We start from the raw sequence: 22,557 nt of genomic DNA, 5'->3' as shown, positions 1-22,557 counted from the left end.
AAAGGGAATGTGTGCAATGAAATTTTGATATTTTCTACTATATCTAGTTCAGAAAACTCCCTGAACTGAAATCGTAGGTGCTAAAGAAGGCAACTGGACTTGCTTGAAATCCTTGAAGATGCTTCACCTCTCATGTGAAAGGCTTCTTCAGTTCTGTCTGACTAGTGGGGAGTTCCAGGTATCCTTGACTTGCAAGTGACGTCAAAGCAAAACAGAAACCCGAATGTCGGCCATGTTGGTGGATATAGAAATGCGGGGTTAAGCGACATTCCATACAAAACATAGTCACGCGTGTGCAACTCTCTTTGTTTTTCCACTGCTTTAAGCGTTCTTTTAGCTCTGCTATATATGGTTGTGGTCACAACGGTACTCGTGACCGTGGCATCTTCCGATTTTTTAGAATTCCTTCCATGATTCGGAAAGAGGGCGAGGAAACTCTGAGGCTTAGTACGGCAAGGAGACAAGCACGGCTGAACAACATCGGCAGGGCTGATCTAACAGGGGCTAAAACCAAAACAGCTCGTGTTTGCAGTCATCATTTTATCTCAGGTGAGATTCAAAAGCTTTCTCGATAATATCAGGGAAGAATTTTATTTTGTGTTGCTAGAATTTTGCTAAAAAATGAGCGTTCTCTTGTTGTGGTTCACTCAGTCGTTGTTATAATTTTAACACATGTATTACCATTTCGCTTCCAGGAGTGCCAGCAAAATTATATGATAGAAACAATCCAGACTGGGCGCCCACTCAGAACATACGCTATGTTTCATCCAAGGTCAGACTTGGTTCTTCGGCAGCCAAACCAGATAGAATGCAATATCTGGGTACTCAATGGTCAGTAGAAGCATCTTATCTTCAGAAAAGTCTGACTTTTTTAAATAATAGGGTAAAACCACACATATCTATCTTCTCTTTGTATCGAATCTTTGCTTGACCGTTTAAATCATGGTAATAGTGAGAAAATTCAGCATTGTTTACAGACGCTTTCAGCGGCTGCCATCCTAGTTGCGTGTATATCCACCATCATGGCGGACGCTCATGATGTAGCAAATTTTGATCACATGGTTGCATTTATCCTCTAGTGGACCAAAAGCAACCCTAAGGAGAGTCGTTGAGGTCACATGGGTCATTAAGTCATCCTGTAGGTGTAGGTCACTAGGGGCTGGGTGTGAACGGTGTTAGCAGCCTAGAGAGTCGTTAGGGTGATCTGTGAGTCATTGAAGTCAGCTGAGTTTTGGTGTGGATGTGTATTCAGTTTTCTGGGAAGTGTGCCAAGGACTGCATTATAGGTGCGCCTCCGGTTTACTATGACCTGGATGACTAAGGCCAAGTTTACATTAGACCGTATCTGTCTCGTTTTCTTCGCGGATGCACTGTCCGTTTACATTAAACCGCCTGGAAACGCCAGGAAACGGGAATCCGCCAGCGTCCACGTATTCAATCCAGATCGTGTCAGCTCCGGTGCTGTGTAAACATTGAGATACACGGATACGCTGTGCTGAGCTCTAGCTGGCGTCGTCATTGGACAACGTCACTGTGACATCCACCTTCCTGATTCGCTGGCGTTGGTCATGTGACGCGACTGCTGAAAAACGGCGCGGACTTCCGCCTTGTATCACCTTTCATTAAAGAGTATAAAATTATGAAAATACTGCAAATACTGATGCAAATACTGCCCATTGTGTAGTTATGATTGTCTTTAGGCTTGCCATCCTTCCACTTGCAAGTGGCAAGTGATATGCGCTGGGATCACACACACAGCGGCTCAGTCCCGAATCACAGCTTGTGCACTTCACTCGCGCGCTCTGTGAGCTGCGCAGGGCCGGAGTGCGCACCCTCCAGAGGGCACTCGCTGTTCAGGGCGGAGTGATTTGGAGCGCAGGATGCCTGCGGAGCCGAGCGTATCCGTGTATTGGTGTTGCTGTGTGCACGCAAATCGTGTATTGGTGTTGCTGTGTGCACACTAATCGTTTTAAAAACGTTAATCTGATGATCCGCTGATATGGTCTAATGTAAACATGGGCTAAGAACTTTCACAGACCTGAACTGAAGTACATTTCTCATTTGGTTTGCATGTATTTCAGCCATCATTTCTGGGTTACCCCATAAAGAAAAACAAGAGAGAGAGAGAGAGAGAGAGAGAAGAGAGAAATTGCATTTAAAGATTTAACTGTGGCTCAGGAGCATCACAGACATTTTGACAGATGGTATCTGATTACAAACTGAATTAATTAGTCTTATACCTGGTTCACTGTGATTCACATGTATCTATTTACCAACTTGATCCAAGCCTGACATTCGCCATGTTTGGAACTCACTCTTAGACAGCAAGGTTTTTAACATCTCTAGGCAGGATCACTGTTTTTACCACTATGTTCATTAAACTGCCACATAACCCAAAACAATCTTTGCAGAAAGCCAAAGCATGTTACAAAAATAAATGAAATCATTTTCATGTAATTTCGGCCAAAACCCAGTCATTTTTGTCTTTTTTCCCCCCTGAATTCAGCCACAGCAATATCCAGTTGGTTGTATATCCTTGTGTAACATAAGCAGTGGCCTGGAAAACCTGGCTGCAAATAGGACATGATGGAACTACACATGGCTGTCTCTTAAAGAAACCTGTACCTTATTCACCCTCAGCTCTGTACTCACCTCTACCATCTGTGGTTAAGATCTAAGACTTCTCACTTTTTATGGACACAAGTTTGCTGTCTCGTTTTTCCTATTATGCTGTTGTTCTCTGTAGTTTTTACTCTGGCTATGAAAATTCTACTACTAGTCAATTGGCGGCACGGTGGTGTAGTGGTTAGCACGGTTGCCTTACAGCAAGAAGGTTCTGGGTTTGAACCCAATGGCCGGCGAGGGCCTTTCTGTGTGGAGTTTGCATGTTCTCCCAGTGTCTGGGTGCTCCAGTTTCCCCCACAGTCCAAAGACAGGTGGTTAGGTTAATATGGGACGGCCTTGGGCTGAGGTGCCCTTGAGCAAGGCACCGAACTCCCAACTGCTCCCTGGGTGCTGTTAGCATGGCTGCCCACTACTTTGGGTATGTGTGTGCTCATTGCTCAAGTGCATGTGTGTGTTCACTGCTTCAGATGGGTTAAATGCAGAGAGGAAATTTCACAAGTGTGTGACGAATAAAGTTGTGCTTTCTTTCTTTCTTTCTTTCTTTCTTTCTTTCTTTCTTTCTTATATCAGGTGCATTCTCAAACTACAGTCAGAATGTAAAGGATTGATGTCCCAGATTTATGAACTCATCAACAACTTTAGTCCTCGTCCCACTGAAAACTTAAAAAGAGCATGGGACTCTGATCTGGGAACAGTTTTAACTGATGATCAATGGAAATCCATCCTAGACTTGATAAACACTTCGTCCATATCCACTAAATATAGCGTTATACAACTGAAACTGGTTCACAGAGTCCATCTCACTAACGCTAAGCTGGCAAAAATCTATCCGACTGCTGACCCATCATGCCCTCGATGCAAAAGCCAGCCAGCAGACTTGATGCATATGCTGTGGTTGGGTCCAAACCTCACCACTTTCTGGTGAAGTATCTTTAAAGCTTTCAGTGAAATATTTGGAACCCAGCTTGACCCTGACCCAGTTTGTGCCCTCTTTGGTTTGACATCAGAAGAATCTAGAGCTCTTCTACCAAACAAAGCCTATGTGCTCAAAGCTTTTACCACACTTCTTGCAAGACGATTAATTCTAAGTAAATGGAAACAACGTGCCCCGCTGTCTTTTACTCACTGGATCAAGGATGTGATGTATTTCTTAAAGCTGGAAAAAATAAGACATATACTCAAAGGGTCCTTTCAAATATTTGTGAAAATATGGAGGCCCTTTTCAGAATTTTTTTAATTATCTTCAGGAACCCATTGATAAGGACTAGGATGACATGTTTGGCTATAGCAGTGAGCAACCCCCCCCCCTTTTAATTCTATATTTTTATTTCCTTTTTAAATTTAAATTTAATTTGTTTATCACTATTATTATTTTTTTTGTTCTGACCTAATTTGATTTAATTAATGGTTGTTTGCCTGCGACCATTGTCTTTCTTTCATCTGTGTACATTCACTTGTGACCCTATGGGCGACATATATTTGTTTTTTTGATGATGGTGTATTTTTGTATTTGGGGAATGGTTGGGTAAAGTGAATATATGTATGCTTGTCTTGATACACTTCTATGTGAATTGTTTTGAAAACCAATAAAATATATTTACAAAAATCAATATCAGGTGTTTCTGCAGGATTTTCTCATTGTCGAAAGGTACTGATCAGGAGAGGGGTACAAAAGAATTGACAAAATATTACATGTCCCATGGCACACCATGAATCAAAGGAAACGAGTGAAGGAAATGGGGCACCACAGTGATGTTACGAAGAACAGGACGTCGCTCCAAACCTGACAAAACTACAAGAAGAAAATTTATCAGTGAGACTGCCAAGAGACCGACAGCAACATTAAAGGAACTGCAAGAATATCTGACAAGTACTGCTCACTCCCTGCATCTCTTGCATTCATCACGTGTCTGGGTTATGATGTAGGGTGGCTAGAGAGAAGCCCTTTCTCACAATAAAGACAAAGCTCATGTAAGACACCCCAACCAAGTCACGAAATGTGTTAAAGTCTGAAGAGATCAAGCTATAAGCTAGAGATCAACCAAAGAACATTATTATATCCATGATGAAGCATGGTGATGGAAGCATCATCCTATGGGGCTGCTTCTGTTCAGCTGGGACTGAGGTTGTAGTCAATCAGGGTCTCACTGATAACACCAAATACTGATTTACTTTGGCACAAAACCTGCAAGTCTTTGTTAGACAGCTGAGCGTGAAAGAAAACATTAATTTTCTTTCATGATGTTTCTGTTTCCGGTTGAGAGTACACCGTGTGCATTCTGGCTGCCGCTTTTCACCAGAGCTTTTTATTTTATTTTAGCTTTTGTTTTTCTTTTTTGTGCTTGTGGAGTTTGATGTTTGTTTTTTGTTTTTGTTTGAGTGTTTTGTCCGCCGGTTGTGATATAGCTCCAGACCCAGTTTTGGGCGTCGGTTCCCTCCAGGCCTTGGTTTGCTGTGGGTGATGCCTGTGCTCCTCACTATGGACTGCAGTGAGCTCATTGCTCATTTTAACATCGTGATTGTCCAGCGCTCTGTGCTGCGGTGCTTTTGTGCTTGGCGCGGTGTTCCGAGCGATGTTGCTCAGTGGTGTCACGGTGGCTGTGCAGGCAGTTTGGGACATACGGTACCAGCACTCTGCGTGGCGGTGCTTATATGATCGCTTTGTGGATCCATGGCGCGGTGTTGCCCAGCGGTGTCGCGGCAGCTATGTAGGGAGTGTGGGACTTGTTTTCGTGCGCCTTTTGGTGGGACTGTAGCTGCTACACCATTGGAATGACATCCTGACTTTTATTCAGTGGACTTTTTTTTTTTTTTTACCCCCCTTTCCTTATAATTGTAAAACGACCTTGGGTATGAGAAAGGCGCAATCTAAATTTAACGTATTATTATTATTATTATTATAAAAGTTTCACCTTCCACCACAATAACGGAGATATCAAGACAATATGGCTGCTCACACTGTCAGCAGTGATCACTAGATCACACTAGTTGGTTAAATCTACATCTATAACACCTGACAATACAGTTAGCTGTTTTGGGAAAGTATAATAAACTCGTGATCACTAATTTTAGCTGGCTAGCTTGTTGCTAACAAAACACGCTTTCATTGAGGCATCCATTTTGTTTTCTAGTTTGTAGTTCGAAAATCCTTTATCACATAATAAAGTTCGGACTTACCACTTTCGGGTTTGTTGAAATGTAACATTAATCATTTTCATTTTCGATGACAAAGAAGATAAAACAGGAACAGAGTGTTTTTGTCATTTTAATCAGCTTTGGTATTACACATGGGTAAAATGCAACACACCATGTCTCTTGCCTCTACGTTAATTACAGCAGTTACTATATACTGCATCAGTGCTCTGTTAGTGAAATTATGGCAATCCAATGCAATGTGGCCCAGTAATAAATAATTAATCCACATTCTGAGTGTAAAAGACAGTGGATAAGCTGCTGCAAGATGAAGATTCCTCAGAGATTGTTAATGGTCCATTTTATTCATTTCAGTTTCGCTGCATTCTTATTTCTCCAGATTTATTTCGTCCAATAGGTGCCTTCAGGTGACCTAACCTTTTTTTGGCTGCTACTGTGTGTGTGTGTGTGTGTGTGTGTGCACGTGTGTGTGTGTGTGTGTGTCTTACCTTGACACACTTTACAGCAGCGGTCTGTGAGGGTTATCTGCTCTGATTCAGGGCAGTTGAGTTCTGGACAAGCAATGCTTTCAATTCTTCGCATCTTACGGTCCTACACATACACACACACACACATGCAAACATGTATGCAGGCACACACACATACATGCACATATATACTGTAAATATGAGACGGGTGAACTTGAATCATTTTTTAAGACAGTGCCTTAAATTGGTGTTAACTTTCTTTCGTCAGATGAATTATTATGAACTATTCCAAAACAATTCATTTTAAGCAAATAGTTTAGTTACTTATGTCTAAGCAGAGAGTCAATGAACAATCTGGTATCTGGAATCTTTCATTTAAGAATACCATCAAAAACCTCATAGTCATTAAAAAATAGCAATGCAAATTAGCTAGAAGTTATACTGTTGAATTCGCTTCTTTGACCAATAATTGGCTTAATGCTTTATTTACAAATGTTGATATATATAAAAATCTCTCAAATTTGTAACAAGTACAAACGTTGTAGACAGATTATTTTTATTGTTAACATGCTCTGAATCAGGCGAACATTAATAGGCATGTGTGATGGCCTCTTGTCCTTAAGACCAATCACCTGATGATTGAGATCAGGGGAGTGGCTCATTGGGAGTGATGCCTTGCACCTGATGTGACTGCTCACGCATATATATTTGGCTGGTTTGAGCTTTGATTGCTTGATTTTGGTTTACTTACTCTTATACATATTCATGACTGCGAGTTGGCATAGTGGTTAGTGTGACTGCTTCTTGATCGGGAGTTTTACTCACAGTTGGGTCATACCAAAGACCATCATGAAAATGGTACCTACTGCCGTCTGGCAAGGCATGCTGCAATACAGATGAGAGTGGGGAATCAAACTTTCACGGTTACCAGAGGACCAGCCCCCCACTGTAACCCTTGCTATATAGGCAAGAGGCCGAGGGTTATTGAAACGGAGATCGGCGCTGCCCGATTGCATGGTGTAGGAAGGACTTCGGACTTTTAGACATACTGTATATTCAGACATCCATCCACTACACACATTACTGATGTACTGAATGCATATTTAATTTAGTTTTCTGAAATAAATTTATTTTTACTTGAAAAAGCCATGTGTGCTCGCCACCTAAAAGTACCAAGGATAAATGTCATGAGACCATCACACATGTAATGATTCACCCAATTCATGATTTGATTTGATTCACGATATTGGGTTGATTGGTTCTTCCCACAGGGTTGGTACGGTGATGTAGTGGTTAACATTGGTGCCTCACAGCAAGAAGGTTCTGGGTTTGAGCTCAGTAGCTGGGAGGGGCCTTTCTGTGTGAAGTTTGCATGTTCTCCCTGTGCCCATGTTTACATTAGACCGTATCAGCGGATCATCAGATTAACGTTTTTAAAACGATTAGTGTGCACACAGCAACACCAATACACGATTTGCGTGCACACAGCAATACCAATACACGGATACGCTCGGCTCCGCAGGCATTCTGCGCTCCAAATCACTCCGCCCTGAACAGCGAATGCCCTCTGGAGGGTGCGCACTCCGGCTTTGCGCAGCTCACAGAGCGCGCGAGTGAAGTGAACAAGCTGTGATTCGGGACTGAGCCGCTGTGTGTGTGATCCCAGCGCATATCACTTACCACTTGCAAGTGGAAGGATAGCAAGCCTAAAGACAATCATAACTACACAGTGGGCAGTATTTGCATCAGTATTTTCATACTTTTATACTCTTTAATGAAAGGTGATACAGGGCGGAAGTCCGCGCCGTTTTTCAGCAGTCGCGTCACATGACCAACACCAGCGAATCAGGAAGGTGGATGTCACAGTGACGTTGTCCAATGAGACGCCAGCTATAGCTCAGCACAGCGTATCCGCGTATTCTGAATGTTTACACAGCACCGGAGCTGACACGATCTGGATTGAATCCGTGGACGCTGGCGGATTCCCGTTTCCCGGCGTTTCCAGGCGGTTTAATGTAAACGGACAGTGCATCCGCGAAGAAAACGAGACAGATATGGTCTAATGTAAACGTAGCCTGTGTCTGTGTGGGTTTCCTCTGGGTGCTCCGGTTTCCCCCACAGTCCAAAGACACGCAGTTAAGTTAACTGGCTACTCTAAATTACCCATAGGTGTGAATGTGTGTGAATGGTTGTTTCCCAAGCCCAGAAATGGGAGAGTTGCGGCAGAAAGGGCATCCAGCATAAAACCATGCAGCTGAATGACCTGTGGATCAATAGGGTCCACATGGACCCCGACCTGGCAACAGTGGAAGAAGAAGATTGGATTTTCCCACAATGGTGAAAAAGAATTCGGTGAAGAAAATTACCAAAAAAAAAAAATCAGCACTGATTTTCCCAGCATTTACTTTTCAACATTTTATATTCCTTTTGTTAAATTATATATATATATATATATATATATATATATATATATATATTTTTTTTTTTTTTTTTTTTTTTCCTTCATAACCAGCAATAATTATTTCCCCACATTTGTAAAGGTTGGAGTAAAATATAAAAGCCTACTAACTAAAATATTTCTTTTATTAAAAATGAAAAAGTTCAGAACAAATAGGCCTTTTCATAATAAACATTTCTAAGCATTTGTATTAACTCTATTTGCTTCTCTTTCATTTATCTTTCAGCAGTCTGTAAAAAGACAGACTGCTGAAAGATAAATGAAAGAGAAGCAAATAGAGTTAATACAAATTTCTCGTTAAATCAATTTCACAATAGCTCTTTCCCATTTTAGATTTGCTTTGTGTGTGTGTGTGTGTGTGTGTGTGTGTGTGTGTGTGTGTGTTTTCGCAACATTAGAGCTGTGTTACTTCTGTTTAGGGTGAAGTAATGAGTATCCCTGCTATTGCATGCCTTCTGCTGTCTAAACAACGCAATTACAGTGAGGAAAAACAACAAGATTACGCAACCTGATAAAAACTGTATGATATATCATTACATGCCTAAACATTAGTGTTAATATTTCATGCGGCTCCTGCTTACCCTGCACTCATAAAGCAGACAGTTTCCTGTGGAGTCCCGCACGCTCTTTCGTTCCCCTTCCACATACACCCTCCCCCTGAAAACACACACAGCTAGAGGCACACACAACCACAGAGAAATAAGAGACACAGAGAGACATGATCAGCATTTTAGATTAGATAGTGTTCCACTGAGTTAAGTAACGGATTTAGTCATTAATCAAAGAGTCATTAACTTTGTTTACTGAAACATGTCCCTGCTCAGTTCCACATTATCTTTGAATTATTGCAGGTTCATGTTTGTGGGATTTGGTGCATTCCCTGTGTGATGGCAGTGAAGCTAACCTGGATCTAAATTTGATGGACTACAGGTTATACTGAGTACAGACAGAAAACAGACAGAGAGAGAGAGAGATATGAAATAAGACAAGCAAGGGAGGAATGAAAGAATAAAACTGCATAAAGAGGTCAACAGAAAGCTTCATAACAACAGTCATATCATAATTCATTCATCTTCAGTAACTACAAATCATGTTCAGGGTGGCGGTGGACCCGGAGCCTATCCCAAGAACACTGTAAACAACTTCAATAATAAATCCCAAGTTGTGGTGGATGATACGGAGCATATCCAATGGTCTAAGAAAATGAATATGAAATATTTATGAATGCATGTGTCATTATTCAACTCATAGTTGGTAAGAAATTGTCAGACCTGTGTCAATTTTTTTTTAGTGTATGGTCATAGTGTGCCTAAATACAGTGTCTTGCAAAAGTATTCATTCCCCTTGGTGTTTGTCCTGTTTTGTCGCATTACAATCTGGAATTAAAATGGATTTTTGGAGGGTTAGCACCATTTGATTTACACAACGTGCCTACCACTTTAAAGGTGAAAATTGTTGTTTCATTGTGACACAAACAGTAATTAAGATGAAAAAACAGTAATCTGGAGTGTGCACAGGTATTCACCCCCCAAAGTCAATACTTTGTGGAGCCACATTTTGCAGCAATTACAGCTGCAAGTCTCTTGGGGGATGTCTCTATTAGCTTAGCACATCTAGCCACTGGGATTGTTGCCCATTCCTCAAGGCAAAACTGCTACAACTCCTTCAAGTTAGATGGATTGCATTGCTGTACAGCAATCTTCAAGTTATGCAACAGATTCTCAACTGGATTGAAGTCTGGGCTTTTATTAGGCCATTCCAAGACATTTAAATGCTTCCCTTTAAACCACTCCAGTGTAGCTTTAGCAGTATGTTTAGGGTCATTGTCCTGCTGGAATGTGAACCTTCGTCTCAGTCTCAAACCTCTGGCCAACTCAAACAGGTTTTCCTCCAGAATTGCCCTGGATTTTGTGCCATCCATCTTCCCTTCAGTCCTGACCAGCTTTCCTGTCCCTGCAGATGAAAAATATCCCCGCAGCATGATGCTGCCACCACCATGCTTCACTGTAGGAATGGTGTTCTCAGGGTGTTGGGTTTGCGCCACACATTGCATTTCCCATGATGGGCAAAAAGATCAATTTTAGTCTCATCTGACCAGAGAATCTTCTTCCATGTGTTTGGGGAGTCTGCCACATGCTGTTGGGCAAACTCTAAACGTGTTTTCTTAAGCAATGACTTTTTTCTGGCCACTCTTCCATAACGCCCCGCTCTGGGGAGTGTAGGCTCAAAGTGGTCCTATGGACAGATACTCCCATCTCCACTCTGGATCTTTGCAGCTCCTTCAGTGTTATCTTTGGAGTCTTTGTTGCATCTCTGATTAATGCCCTCCTTGCCCAGTCTGTGAGTTTTGGTGGGCGGCCTTCTCTTTTCAGGTTTGTAATGGTGCCATATTCTTTCCATTTTGCTATAATGGATTTAATGGTGCTCTGTGGGATATTCAAAGTTTGGGATATTTTTTATAACCCAACCCTGATCTATTCTTCTCCACAACTTTGTCTCTGACCTGTTTGGAGGCTCCTTGGTTTTCATGTTGCTTGCTGAGTAGTGTTGCAGAGTCAGGGTCCTTCCAGAACAGGTTGATTTATACAGACATCATGTGACACATCATGTGACACTTAGGTTGCACACAGGTGAATCTTAATCAACTAATTATGTGACTCATGAAGTAAATTGGTTCAACCAGCTCTTATTTAGGGGTTTCATACGAAAGGGGGTGAATACCTATATACACTCCAGATTTCTGTTTTTTCATCTTAATTATTGTTTGTTTCAGAATAAAACAGGCGGCACGGTGGTGTAGTGGTTAGCGCTGTCGCCTCACAGCAAGAAGGTCCTGGGTTCGAGCCCCGGGGCCGGCGAGGGCCTTTCTGTGCGGAGTTTGCATGTTCTCCCTGTGTCCGCGTGGGTTTCCTCCGGGTGCTCCGGTTTCCCCCACAGTCCAAAGACATGCAGGTTAGGTTAACTGGTGACTCTAAATTGACCGTGAGTGTGAATGGTTGTCTGTGTGTCAGCCCTGTGATGACCTGGCAACTTGTCCAGGGTGTACCCCGCCTTTCGCCCGTAGTCAGCTGGGATAGGCTCCAGCTTGCCTGCGACCCTGTAGAAGGATAAAGCGGCTAGAGATAATGAGATGAGATGAGAATAAAACAACAATTTGCACCTTTAAAGTGATAGGCATGTTGTGTAACTCAAATGGTGCTAACGCTCCAAAAAATTTGAATTCCAGCTTGTAATGTGACAAAACAGGATAAACACCAAGGGGGATGAATACTTTTGCAAGACACTGTATATGCACATACTCAAGCACAAGAAAAACCTGATAGTAATCAAATATACCATACACTGAGAGGCTCCAGCTGAAATTATGGATTCTCTGAGGTGACTGGTGCAGCCCCGTAGAAAATAGTACTATGCCAGTCACTGAAGAGAATCCATAATTACCGGAGCCTCTCAGTGCATGGTATACTTGATTTATATCCCTCATCAAAAAATTCCAAAGTAAAAGTGTTAACTACAAAGAATTAGAAATAAATCTGGGGGAAAAAAATCATTTGGCATGATCATGATACGTAGATCTCCATACATACAAATGCTCTCAGAGCCACAGCTGTGACTCGATTTGGTCATATAGCTTGAAGCTGTGACGTTAGTTCTCACACCATATCTTTTTTTTTTCTTTTGACGTCCTGAGATACATTGCTTAATCAATGGTGGAACTATTTTATGTCATGTGAGCCATCCTTGGCCAATCCCTGCACGGAAATTTTTTGATGAGGGATATAATTCACATTATTCTATCCACATTCACTGGATATGAGCAATCACATGCTCTGATTGGTTACTTTACCACGAGGCTATCAGCTCATACACCATGAGTAGAGAAAAACAAAATGGTGGTGTGCATCAAGTCAGATATAGCACTTTGTTATCAAGTATTTATATGAAACAGAAATAGCTAAAAGAATATATTTTTTTGTGTTTGTTTGTTTTCCCCCAATATTTCCTGTTCCACACTCCAGCCCAGTCGGTGGCGGTAATGCACCTTTCAGTTGGTTTGCAAACCGCCAAAAAACTCTAAAGAAGAAGAAAATGGCAGAGCGTGTTGCTAATAAAAAGGACAAAATAAAAACTCTACTCAAAAACAAAACCCCAAAAAATACAAACAACAACAAAATATGGAATGAAAGTATTTGATGGTAAGAACAAGTCTTTTTTTTATTTTCCAAGAATTATTATCATCGCATTTTTCACAAATTGCTACTGTCATTTTGCCGGTTTGTTTACATTCTAAGCGGAAATGATTTTGTCGGACAAAGTTTTTATTTCTCAAATTTGCAAAAAATAAAAATGCTCTGTTTCTCAAAATCCGGTGAATGTGGATAGAATAAAACAGTTATTTCACTCAATCTCGTCGTACATGGCTTAGAGCCAACTCGGTGCTACACGCCTCATTGGCTATCAGCTCATGTACGACTCAATTTTGTGGAATAACTGTTAATTATATACATAGAAGCATGCACATACATAGTTTACAGAAAAAGAAAAAAAAATCTAGACATGATTAAAGCTAGGGTAGGTCATTTTGGAGAAACTAGCAAGAGTAAGCTAGATTTTGAAAGCATCCAACCCAAAAAATCCCACCCTCTCCCTTCAGCCCTCTCTCCAAAGCGACTCCTCCAAAACACATGAATGCACACTGCCTGATTACTGTTGGAGTCTATGAAAGAGTGTTGAGGGATGGAGCGGAGTGCGTCATGGTCATATCCAACCACTTCTTGTGTCATTCTATGTCAGAAAACTCCGAACATTATCATAATGAATGTAAACAACAAACATGGCTATTGTCAGATTAGATTAGATTAGATTAGATTTGATTTGATTTGATTTCGTCTCGTCTCATCTCGTCTCGTCTTCTTCCGCTTATCCGGGGCCGGGTTGCAGAGGCAGCAGTCTGACCATGGAAACCCAAACTTCCCTTTCTCCAGACACCTCGACCAGCTCCTCGGGAAGAACACCGAGGCGTTCCCAGGCCAGCCAAGAGACATAGTCCCTCCAGCGTGTCCTGGGTCTTCCCCGGGGCCTCCTCCCGGGGGGACATGCCTGGAACACCTCCCCAGGGAGGTGTCCAGGAGGCATCTGAAAGAGATGCCCGAGCCACCTCAGCTGATTCCTCTTGATGTGGAGGAGTAGCGGCTCTACTCCGAGCTCCTCCCGAGTGACTGTGCTTCTCACCCTATCTCTAAGGGAGCTACCAGCCACCCTGCGAAGGAAACTCATTTCGGCCGCTTGTATCCGCGATCTTGTTCTTTCGGTCATTACCCAAAGCTCATGACCATAGGTGAGAGTCGGAACGTAGATCGACCGGTAAATTGAGAGCTTCACCTTTTGGCTCAGCTCCTTCTTCACCACAACAGACCGGTAAAGCGACCGCATCACTGCGGAAGCCGCACCGATCCGCCTGTCGATCTCACCCTCTATCCTTCCCTCACTCGTGAACAAGATCCTGAGATACTTAAACTCCTCCACTTGAGGCAGGAGTAGATAGATTAGATAGATTAATCTAATCTAATCTAATCTAACAGCAAACATGGCTATTGTTAGTACTTATAGCTGTCAAGTAGCTTACTAGCTTTAGCAATATGTCTGTAATATGTCTGCCTCGCCTTGTGGAAGATTCGGGTACAGGCCTTTTACAGCTCTATTTTCTTCCTTTTTTATTGTCAGAGCATTTGATTTATACATTGCTGTAGGGGTGTAAACAGAATTTCAAGAAATATAATAAAAATGCTTCTGAAAAAAAATGCCATACCCTGCCTTTAATAAATGAGACTCCTGGTATATACTTGACCATTTGTGTAGACACAGCAGCAATATAAGCACCATTGTTCACACACTCGCATGTGTACCCTACGTACATCTGGGGGATTTAAAGCGGCATCCACAAGATGGCATGTCAAAGCCAAAACATCCCTTTGGTCAGGTATCTGTGCCACCCTGTAAAATGTTTGCTGTCAATTTCAGGACACATATTTGTCTCTGTGCAGCAGAGTGCAGCACTTAAACACATGGATAAGCTCTGTTAGTTTCTTTTTAACACCATCCTCTGTCATTGTAACTGTTATCATGGGCTGTATCTCAAATAGAAAATCATGTTAATCTGGAAAATCAAGACATTTTGGTAAATTTCAGTAAATCTAAAGGCTGAATGAGAGGGTGTTTTCAACATCCAAACACAATATCAGGAATATCAGCTAGTATTCATACACAAAAACTGTCTAGAATAGTATAAAAGAAAGTGATTTGAGACATAGCATAAGCTTGTTTTACTCTATTTGCAACCACTGTGTCACATCATACTACAACCCCAATTCCAAAAAAGTTGGGACACTGTGTAAAACAGAATGTGAAATTTTTGAAGATCATGGAAACCCTATGAGTGCAGAGAAAACCAAAATTATGACCAACAACACAGAGGGTATCACTAGAGACATACAAGTTAAGGGACAGACACTTGAAATAGTCAACCAATTTAAGTACCTAGGTGCCATCGTTACAGATGAGGGGTCCAAACCCGAAGTTCTCTCTCGTATTGCCCAAGCCACTACAGCACTGGCAAAGCTAAAACCAATCTGGTCGGACAAAAACATCACCATTGGCTCAAAATTAAGACTAATGCGCTCCCTTGTCACCTCAATTTTCTTATATGCCTGTGAAACATGGACACTTACAGCAGCGCTACAAAGACGAATAAGTGCAATGGAAACGAGATGCTACAGGAAACTGCTAGGAATCTCATATGGACCATATCACAAACGAGGAAATGAGGAGAAAGGTTACAGAACCCATTGGCCCACACAGAGACTTGATCACAACAATCAAAAGAAGAAAACTAACATGGTTTGGCCATGTCACCAGAAGCTCTGGCCTAGCAAAAACAGTGCTACAAGGAACAGTAAATGGCAGCAGAAAGAGGGAAAGACAAAAGAAGTGATGGCAGGACAACATAAGAGTGGACAGGTCACGACTTTGTAGCAGCACAGAGGCTGGCTGAAAACAGGTCAAGGTGGAGGAAACTGGTTGCAAACTCATGGTGCCCAATGATCCCAGGTTAAGGGATAGGTGAGGTGAGGTGAGTGAAAGACTTTCCACTCTGTGAAAGACTGTGTGGGCAAACAGTGCAACAATTTAAGAATAATGTTCCTCAATGTAAAATTGCAAAGAATTTAGGGATCGCATCATCTATGGTCCATAATATCATTAAAAGATTCAGAGAATCTGGAGAAATCTCTGTATGTAAGAGACAAGGCTGAAAACTGACACTTAATGCCTGTGAGCTTCAGGCCCTCAGGAGACACTGCATTAAAATGGCATGGCTCCATAGTAAAAGAGTCCGGGTGCTAAACTGGCCTGCCTTCAGTCAAGACCTGTCTCCTTTTTAAAACATTTGGCACATTATGAAGCCCAAAATACGACAACGGAGACCCTAAACTGTTGAGCAACTGAAACTGTATATCAGACAAGAATGGGACAACATTTTTCTTTCAAAACTACAGCAGTTGGTCTCCTCAGTTCCCAAACATTTACAGTGTTGTTAAAAGTAGAGGTGATGCAACACAGTGGTACCAACCCCGTACCAACTTTTCTGAAACATATTGCTGACATCAAATTCAAAATGAGCATATAATTTTCAAAAAACAATAAAATTTCTCAGCTTCAACATTTAATATGTTGTCTTTGTACTATTTTCAACGAAATATAGGGTTTCCATGATTTGCAAATTATTGCATTCTGCTTTTATTTTCAGTTTACACAGCATCCCAACTTTTTTTGGAATTGGGGTTGTAAATTGCCCCCTCCATTTACTGTATGTTAATATTATTTTTTTGGACATTGACAAACAATGATCATAGGAACAGCACATCAGCCATCTTTTGTATCCCCAGTTAAAAGCAAGTTACCCAGCCTGAGTTGGTGAAAATGTGAAAAATAGAAGTTCTAAATGCAGTATATATCTCTCCGGAACTGTCTCCGGTTCCCCAGCACCCATCATATAACACAGGCTCCCAAAGAGTATTTCATCATCAGCTAACAGCTTCCATCCAGTTTTAGCTCACTCTCTGACTGTATGTTCGTGTGTGTGTGTGTGTGTGTGTTTGTGAGTGTATACTCACGCTGACACTCTTTACAGCACACCCCAGGAATGTAGGCTGGCGCAGTATCTGGAGGACACTGAGGTGCAGGACATAAGATGCTCTCACATTCAACACTGCCATTCTACAGAGTACAAAAGGTTAAAACAAACCCACCTCTGTTAGCATAAACATTTTTCTAACCTTCTGCATTGCTTCAGAGGCTAAAATAGCTTTTGTGCTATTCTATGTATTTACAGGAGCCAAAAAAAACAAAAAAAACATACCAAACATGTGCAGTTCTTGCATCCGTCTATCCAAATATCCTCATCTCTGTAGATCTCGCCGTTAAGTGAGCAGGTTCTCTCACAGTAACAGCCATCCAGAGTCTTCATTCGTTCTTCTGCACGAGCGAGCTGCAACCAGATTACAATACTATAACATGATGAGAGTGTCACTCCATCAGACACCTGGACAGATGTTCAAACCAGGTGTAAAGACTATAGACTTGTTTTTAACTTGTAAGGATGAGAGAAACAAAGTGTAAATTTATATATAATGATTGATTTGTTTTGGAAATAAATATATTCTGAAAAATACTTTAAGAAGTTTGTGGCAGTGGGGGCGTGGTCAAGCGTCGGGCTGTGACCGGAGGGCGGAGTCAGGGAAGGTAAGTGGCAGAATCACTGCACCTGATGTCAATTAACCTGTGTTTCTGTGTCTTCCCCAGTGACCACGCCCTATACGGTATAAGGAGAGAGAGAGCAGAGGAAGGGGGCTCTCTCCCCAACCAGACAAATGATGTGTGTGCGCGTGTCTGTGGTACTGGGAGATTGTGAAGGCTGAAAAGCTGAAAATAAAGAGTTTTGAAAACTGAGTTCTGGCCTGCCGTACTTCTGTGCTCCACCCACCACTCAAAGTCTTACAGTGGTGCTGAAACCCGGAACCGGAGCACAGAGGAGAACAGCCCCATGGAGTCCTCCCCCTTCAAGAGCCTGATCCACGCCCTCGCCACGGTCCAACAGAGCCAGCACCAGGCGCTGGTCACCCTCCGAAAGGAGCAATCACAAAGGTTCGAGGCCCTGATGCTGGCACAACAAGAAGATCATCAGGCGTTCCGGCACCTCCTTGTGTCGGCGGGGTCCACCACCTCCACCGCCGCGGGCCCTCCCCACCTCACCCTAACAAAGATGGGCCCGCACGACAACCCCAAGGCCTTCCTAGCGCTCTTCGAGCAAGCAGCAGAGGCCTGGGGCTGGCCGGTGGAACAGTGCACGGCGCGCCTCCTCCCCCTGCTAACGGGCAAGGCGCAGCTGGCCGCGCTACAGCTCCCCGCCGACAGCCGGCTGGTCTACGCGGACCTGCGCCGGGCCGTCCTCCAGGGTGTGGGGCGCACCCCAGAACAACAACGCCAGCGCTTCTGCGCTCTACGCCTAGAGGAGGTCGGCCGGCCATTCGCGTTTGGCCAGCAACTCCGGAACGCCTGCTGGCGGTGGCTGAGGGCTGACAACTGCGACGCTGAGGGAATCGTCGATCTGGTGGCACTGGAGCAGTTCATCGTCCGACTTCCCGAAGGGACCGCGGAGCGGGTCCAGTGCCATCGCCTGGCGTCGCTAGATCAGGCCATTGAGTTGGCGGAGGATCATTTGGCGGCTGTTCCCACGGCAGGATCGCAGATCTCCTCTTCCCCTCTCTCCCTCTCTCTCCCCCCCTTCTGTGTACATACAGTACCAGGAACACCCCACAAGATGTGCCATGTTGGAGATGCTCAGACCCAGTCATCTAGCCATCACAATTTGTCAAAGTCTCTCAGATCCTTACGCTTGCACATTTTTCCTGCTTCCAACACATCGACTTCAAGAACTGACTGTTCTCTTGCTGCCTAATATATCCCACCCCTTGACAGGTGCCACTGTAATGAGATAATCAATGTGATTCACTTCAACTGTTAGTGGTCGTAATGGTATGGCTGGTTGGTGTATTATGTCGAGAGAGAAAAATTTGTGCTAATCAACATAAACATGTAAACCCAGGTCTGATTTTATGATCATCCTTTAATTTACACCTGATTGTAAAACCAGGGTGACATTTTTAATTTCGATATTCCAAATAATCTTAACAATATAGCCCATGGTTCAGTAATTAAATAAATTTTGCATATGCTACAAACTAAATAATATAGATGTGGCAGCAGGGGCATGGTCAAGCGTCGGTCTGTGACCAGAGGGCGGAGTCAGGGAAGGTAAGTGGCAGAATCACTACACCTGATGTCAATTAACCTGCATTTGTGTGTCTTCCCAGTGACCACGCCCAATATAAGGAGAGAGAGAGCAGAGGAAGAGAGCTCTCTCCCCAACCAGATGGCTGATGTGTGTGTGCGTGTGTCTGAGTGTCTGGGAGAGTGAAAAATGCTGAAAAGTGTTAAAGAGTTTTGGAAACTCAGTTCTGGCCTGCCGTACTTCTGTGCTCCACCCACCCATGCAAAGTTCTACAGTGTTGCCGAAACCCGGAACCGGAGCACAAAGGAGAACAGCCCCATGGAGTCCTCCCCCTTCATAGACCTGATCCACGCCCTCGCCACGGCCCAACAGAGCCAGCACCAGGCACTGCTCGCCCTCTGAAAGGAGCAAGAACAACGGTTTGAGGCCCTGGTGCTGGCGCAACAGGAAGATCATCAGGTGTTCTGGCACCTCCTCGCGGTGCCGGGGTCCACCACCTCCACCGCCGCGGGCCCCCCCACCTCACCCTAAAGAAGATGGGCCCACACGACGACCCCGAGGCCTTCCTCACACTATTTGAACAAGCAGCAGAGGCCTCGGGCTGGCCGGTGGAACAACGCGCGGCGCACCTCCTCCCCTTGCTAATGGGCAAGGCGCAGCTGGCCACGCTACAGCTCCCCGCCGACAGCCGGCTGGTCTACGCGGACCTGCGCCGGGCCGTCCTGCAGCGTGTGGGGCACACCCCTGAACAACAACGCCAGCGCTTTCGTGCTCTATGCCTAGAGGAGGTCGGCCGGCTGTTCACGTTTGGCCAGCAACTCCAGGACGCCTGCCGGCGGTGGCTGAGGGCTGACAACCGCAACACCGAGGGAATCATCAATCTGGTGGCACTGGAGCAGTTCATCATCCGGCTTCCTGAAGGAACAGCAGAGTGGGTCCAGTGCCATTGCCCGGCGTCGCTGGATCAGGCCATCGAGTTGGCGGAGGATCATTTGGTGGCTGTTCCCACAGCAGGACAGCAGATCTTCTCTTCTCCTCTCTCTCTCTCTCTCTCTCCCCCCCTCCCCTTCTGTGTCTCGTCCTCGCCCCGTTCCCCCACCGCGGAGGCGGGGGCCGGCTCCACCCCAGCCGGCCCGCCGCACCCCTGGTGCCCTCCCATTTCCCACTTCCGTGTCTGTCTCTCCCCCCCTCAGGTGAGTGAGCCCCAGAGTGCCGGTGCAGAGAGAAAGCCCGGGCCGGTTTGCTGGCGCTGTGGGGAGCCGGGGCACCTCTAGCATCAGTGCTCGGTAATGGAGGTGGGTGCTGTGGTCCGGATCCCCGATGCGCCAGGAACCGCCCTCGATCGGGCCGGAGCGTATCGCATACTGGTGAGTGTCCAAGGGGATACATTTCAGGCTTTGGTGGACTCTGGCTGTAATCAGACCTCAATCCACCAAAGCCTGGTGCAAGGCGAGGCACTGGGGGGAGCACAATTGGTGAAGGTGTTGTGTGTGCACGGGGATGTTCACAACTACCCTTTAGTGTCGGTCCACATTCTATTTCGAGGGGAGAAATCTAGTGTAAAGGCGGTGGTTAATCCTCGCCTTACCCATTCGATAATTTTGGGGACTAATTGGCCAGGATTTTGGGAATTAATGACTCATTTAGTAAAGAGTGGGTCCTGCCGTAGTTCAGCTGGGGAGGTCCCGGAGTGGCATTGGCGGTAGCAGCTGTCACAGAGCCGTCTACGTCATCTTTGCATCAGAGTGAGGAGCAGCAGGCTCCTCCTCCCTCTCTTGGGGAATCCCTTGCAGATTTCCCATTAGAGCAGTCGCGAGACGAGACTCTGCGGCATGCATTTGACCAAGTGAGAGTAATCGATGGTCAAATGCTCCAGCCAAACGCTACCCCGTCCTTCCCCATTTCTCCATTATGAGAGAGAGATTATACCAAGTGACGCAGGACACTCAGACTAAGGAGACGGTCTCACAACTTTTGATCCCAAAGAGCCGCCGGGAATTGGTATTCCAGGTGGCTCACTTTAATCCCATGGCTGAACACTTGGGGTACGGTAAGACACTAGCCCAAATAATGGCCCGGTTCTATTGGCCAGGGATTCACGTCGATGTCCGTAGGTGGTGTACGGCATGCCGCGAATGCCAGTTAGTAAATCCAGCGGCTATTCCAAAAGCGCCTTTGTGCCCGCTACCATTAATCGAGACCCCGTTCGAAAGAATTGAGATGGATCTCATCGGGCCATTAGATCGGTCAACACGAGGGTATCACTTTATTTTAGTAAATAAACGCGATACCCGGAAGCAGTGCCTCTTCACAATATCTCAGCATGCAGTATTGCGGAAGCACTCTTCCACATCATCTCCCGAGTCGGAATCCCCAAAGAGATTCTGCCTAATCAAGGCACTTCGTTTATGTCATGCACACTGAGCGAACTGTATGGGTTATTGGGAATTAAGCCGATCCGCACCAGCGTTTATCACCCACAAACGGACGGTTTAGTCAAACGGTTCAACCGCACCCTCAAGAATATAATTTAAAAATTCGTAAGCGAGGATGCACGCAATTGGGATAAAGGGCTCAAACCCCTGTTATTCGCAGTGCGAGAGGTCCCACAAGCCTCCACGGGGTTCTCCCCATTCGAATAATTATATGGGCGTAAGCCACGCGGCATCCTAGATGTACTGCGGGAAAATTGGGAGGAGAGACCTTCACCGAGCAAAAACGAAATTCAATACATTATTGACCTGCGCACAAAACTCCACACACTCACACACCTAACCCAGGAGAATTTGCGGCAGGCTCAAGAACGGCAAATCCGCCTGTACGACAGGGGTACGCGCCGTAGGGAATTCGCACCGGGAGATAAAGTACTCGTACTGTTGCCCACATCGAGCTCCAAATTGATCGCCAAGTGGCAAGGACCCTTTGAGGTCACATGGTGAGTCGGGGACGTTGACTATGAGGTGAGGCGAACGGACAAGGGTGGGGCGCTACAGATTTACCACCTCAATCTGCTTAAACTCTGGAACGAGGAGGATCCACGTGGCGTTGGTGTCGGTGGTTCCGGAGAAGGCGGGGCTGGGGCCAGAGGTTCAAAAAGGAACATTGATATCGCTTACCTCTCCGGTCCCCTGTGGAGACCACCTCTCCCTGACCCAACTCACAGAGGTTGCCCAGTTGCAGACCGAAATTTTGGATGTGTTCTCGCCCCTGCCCAGTCGCACCCGCCTCATAGAACACCACGTTGAGACGCCCCCGGGGGTGGTCGTGCGCAGCCGCCCTTACAGGCTACCTGAACACAAGAAAAAGGTGGTTCAGGAAGAACTCGAGGCCATGCTTGAAATGGGCATCGTTGAGGAGTCCCACAGTGACTGGAGCAGCCCGGTGGTCTTGGTTCCCAAGGCCGACAGGTCGGTCCGGTTCTGTGTGGACTATAGAAAAGTCAATGCGGTGTCTAAATTCGACGCGTACCCAATGCCTCGCATTGACGAGTTGCTGGATCGACTAGG

The 22,557-nt window shown here is 44.8% G+C and overlaps 1 protein-coding gene across 1 annotated transcript in view; it reads right to left on the bottom strand.

Moving 5' to 3' along the window:
* nell2b (neural EGFL like 2b) overlaps positions 1-22,557 on the bottom strand; it is a 199,942-nt gene that overhangs the window by 111,487 nt on the left and 65,898 nt on the right. The window contains exons 8-11 of the mRNA XM_060903607.1: positions 17,120-17,248; positions 16,875-16,977; positions 9,285-9,376; positions 6,267-6,369 (exon numbers count right to left, since the gene is read on the bottom strand). Of these exons, the coding sequence (XP_060759590.1) occupies positions 6,267-6,369; positions 9,285-9,376; positions 16,875-16,977; positions 17,120-17,248 (427 nt within the window). The remainder of the gene's footprint in view (positions 1-6,266; positions 6,370-9,284; positions 9,377-16,874; positions 16,978-17,119; positions 17,249-22,557) is intronic.

Source organism: Neoarius graeffei, chromosome 21 (genome assembly GCF_027579695.1).
Source record: "Neoarius graeffei isolate fNeoGra1 chromosome 21, fNeoGra1.pri, whole genome shotgun sequence".
NCBI lineage: Eukaryota > Metazoa > Chordata > Actinopteri > Siluriformes > Ariidae > Neoarius > Neoarius graeffei.
The sequence above is the reverse complement of the archived record's forward strand: the minus strand, read 5'-3'. Positions and strand labels throughout refer to the sequence as shown.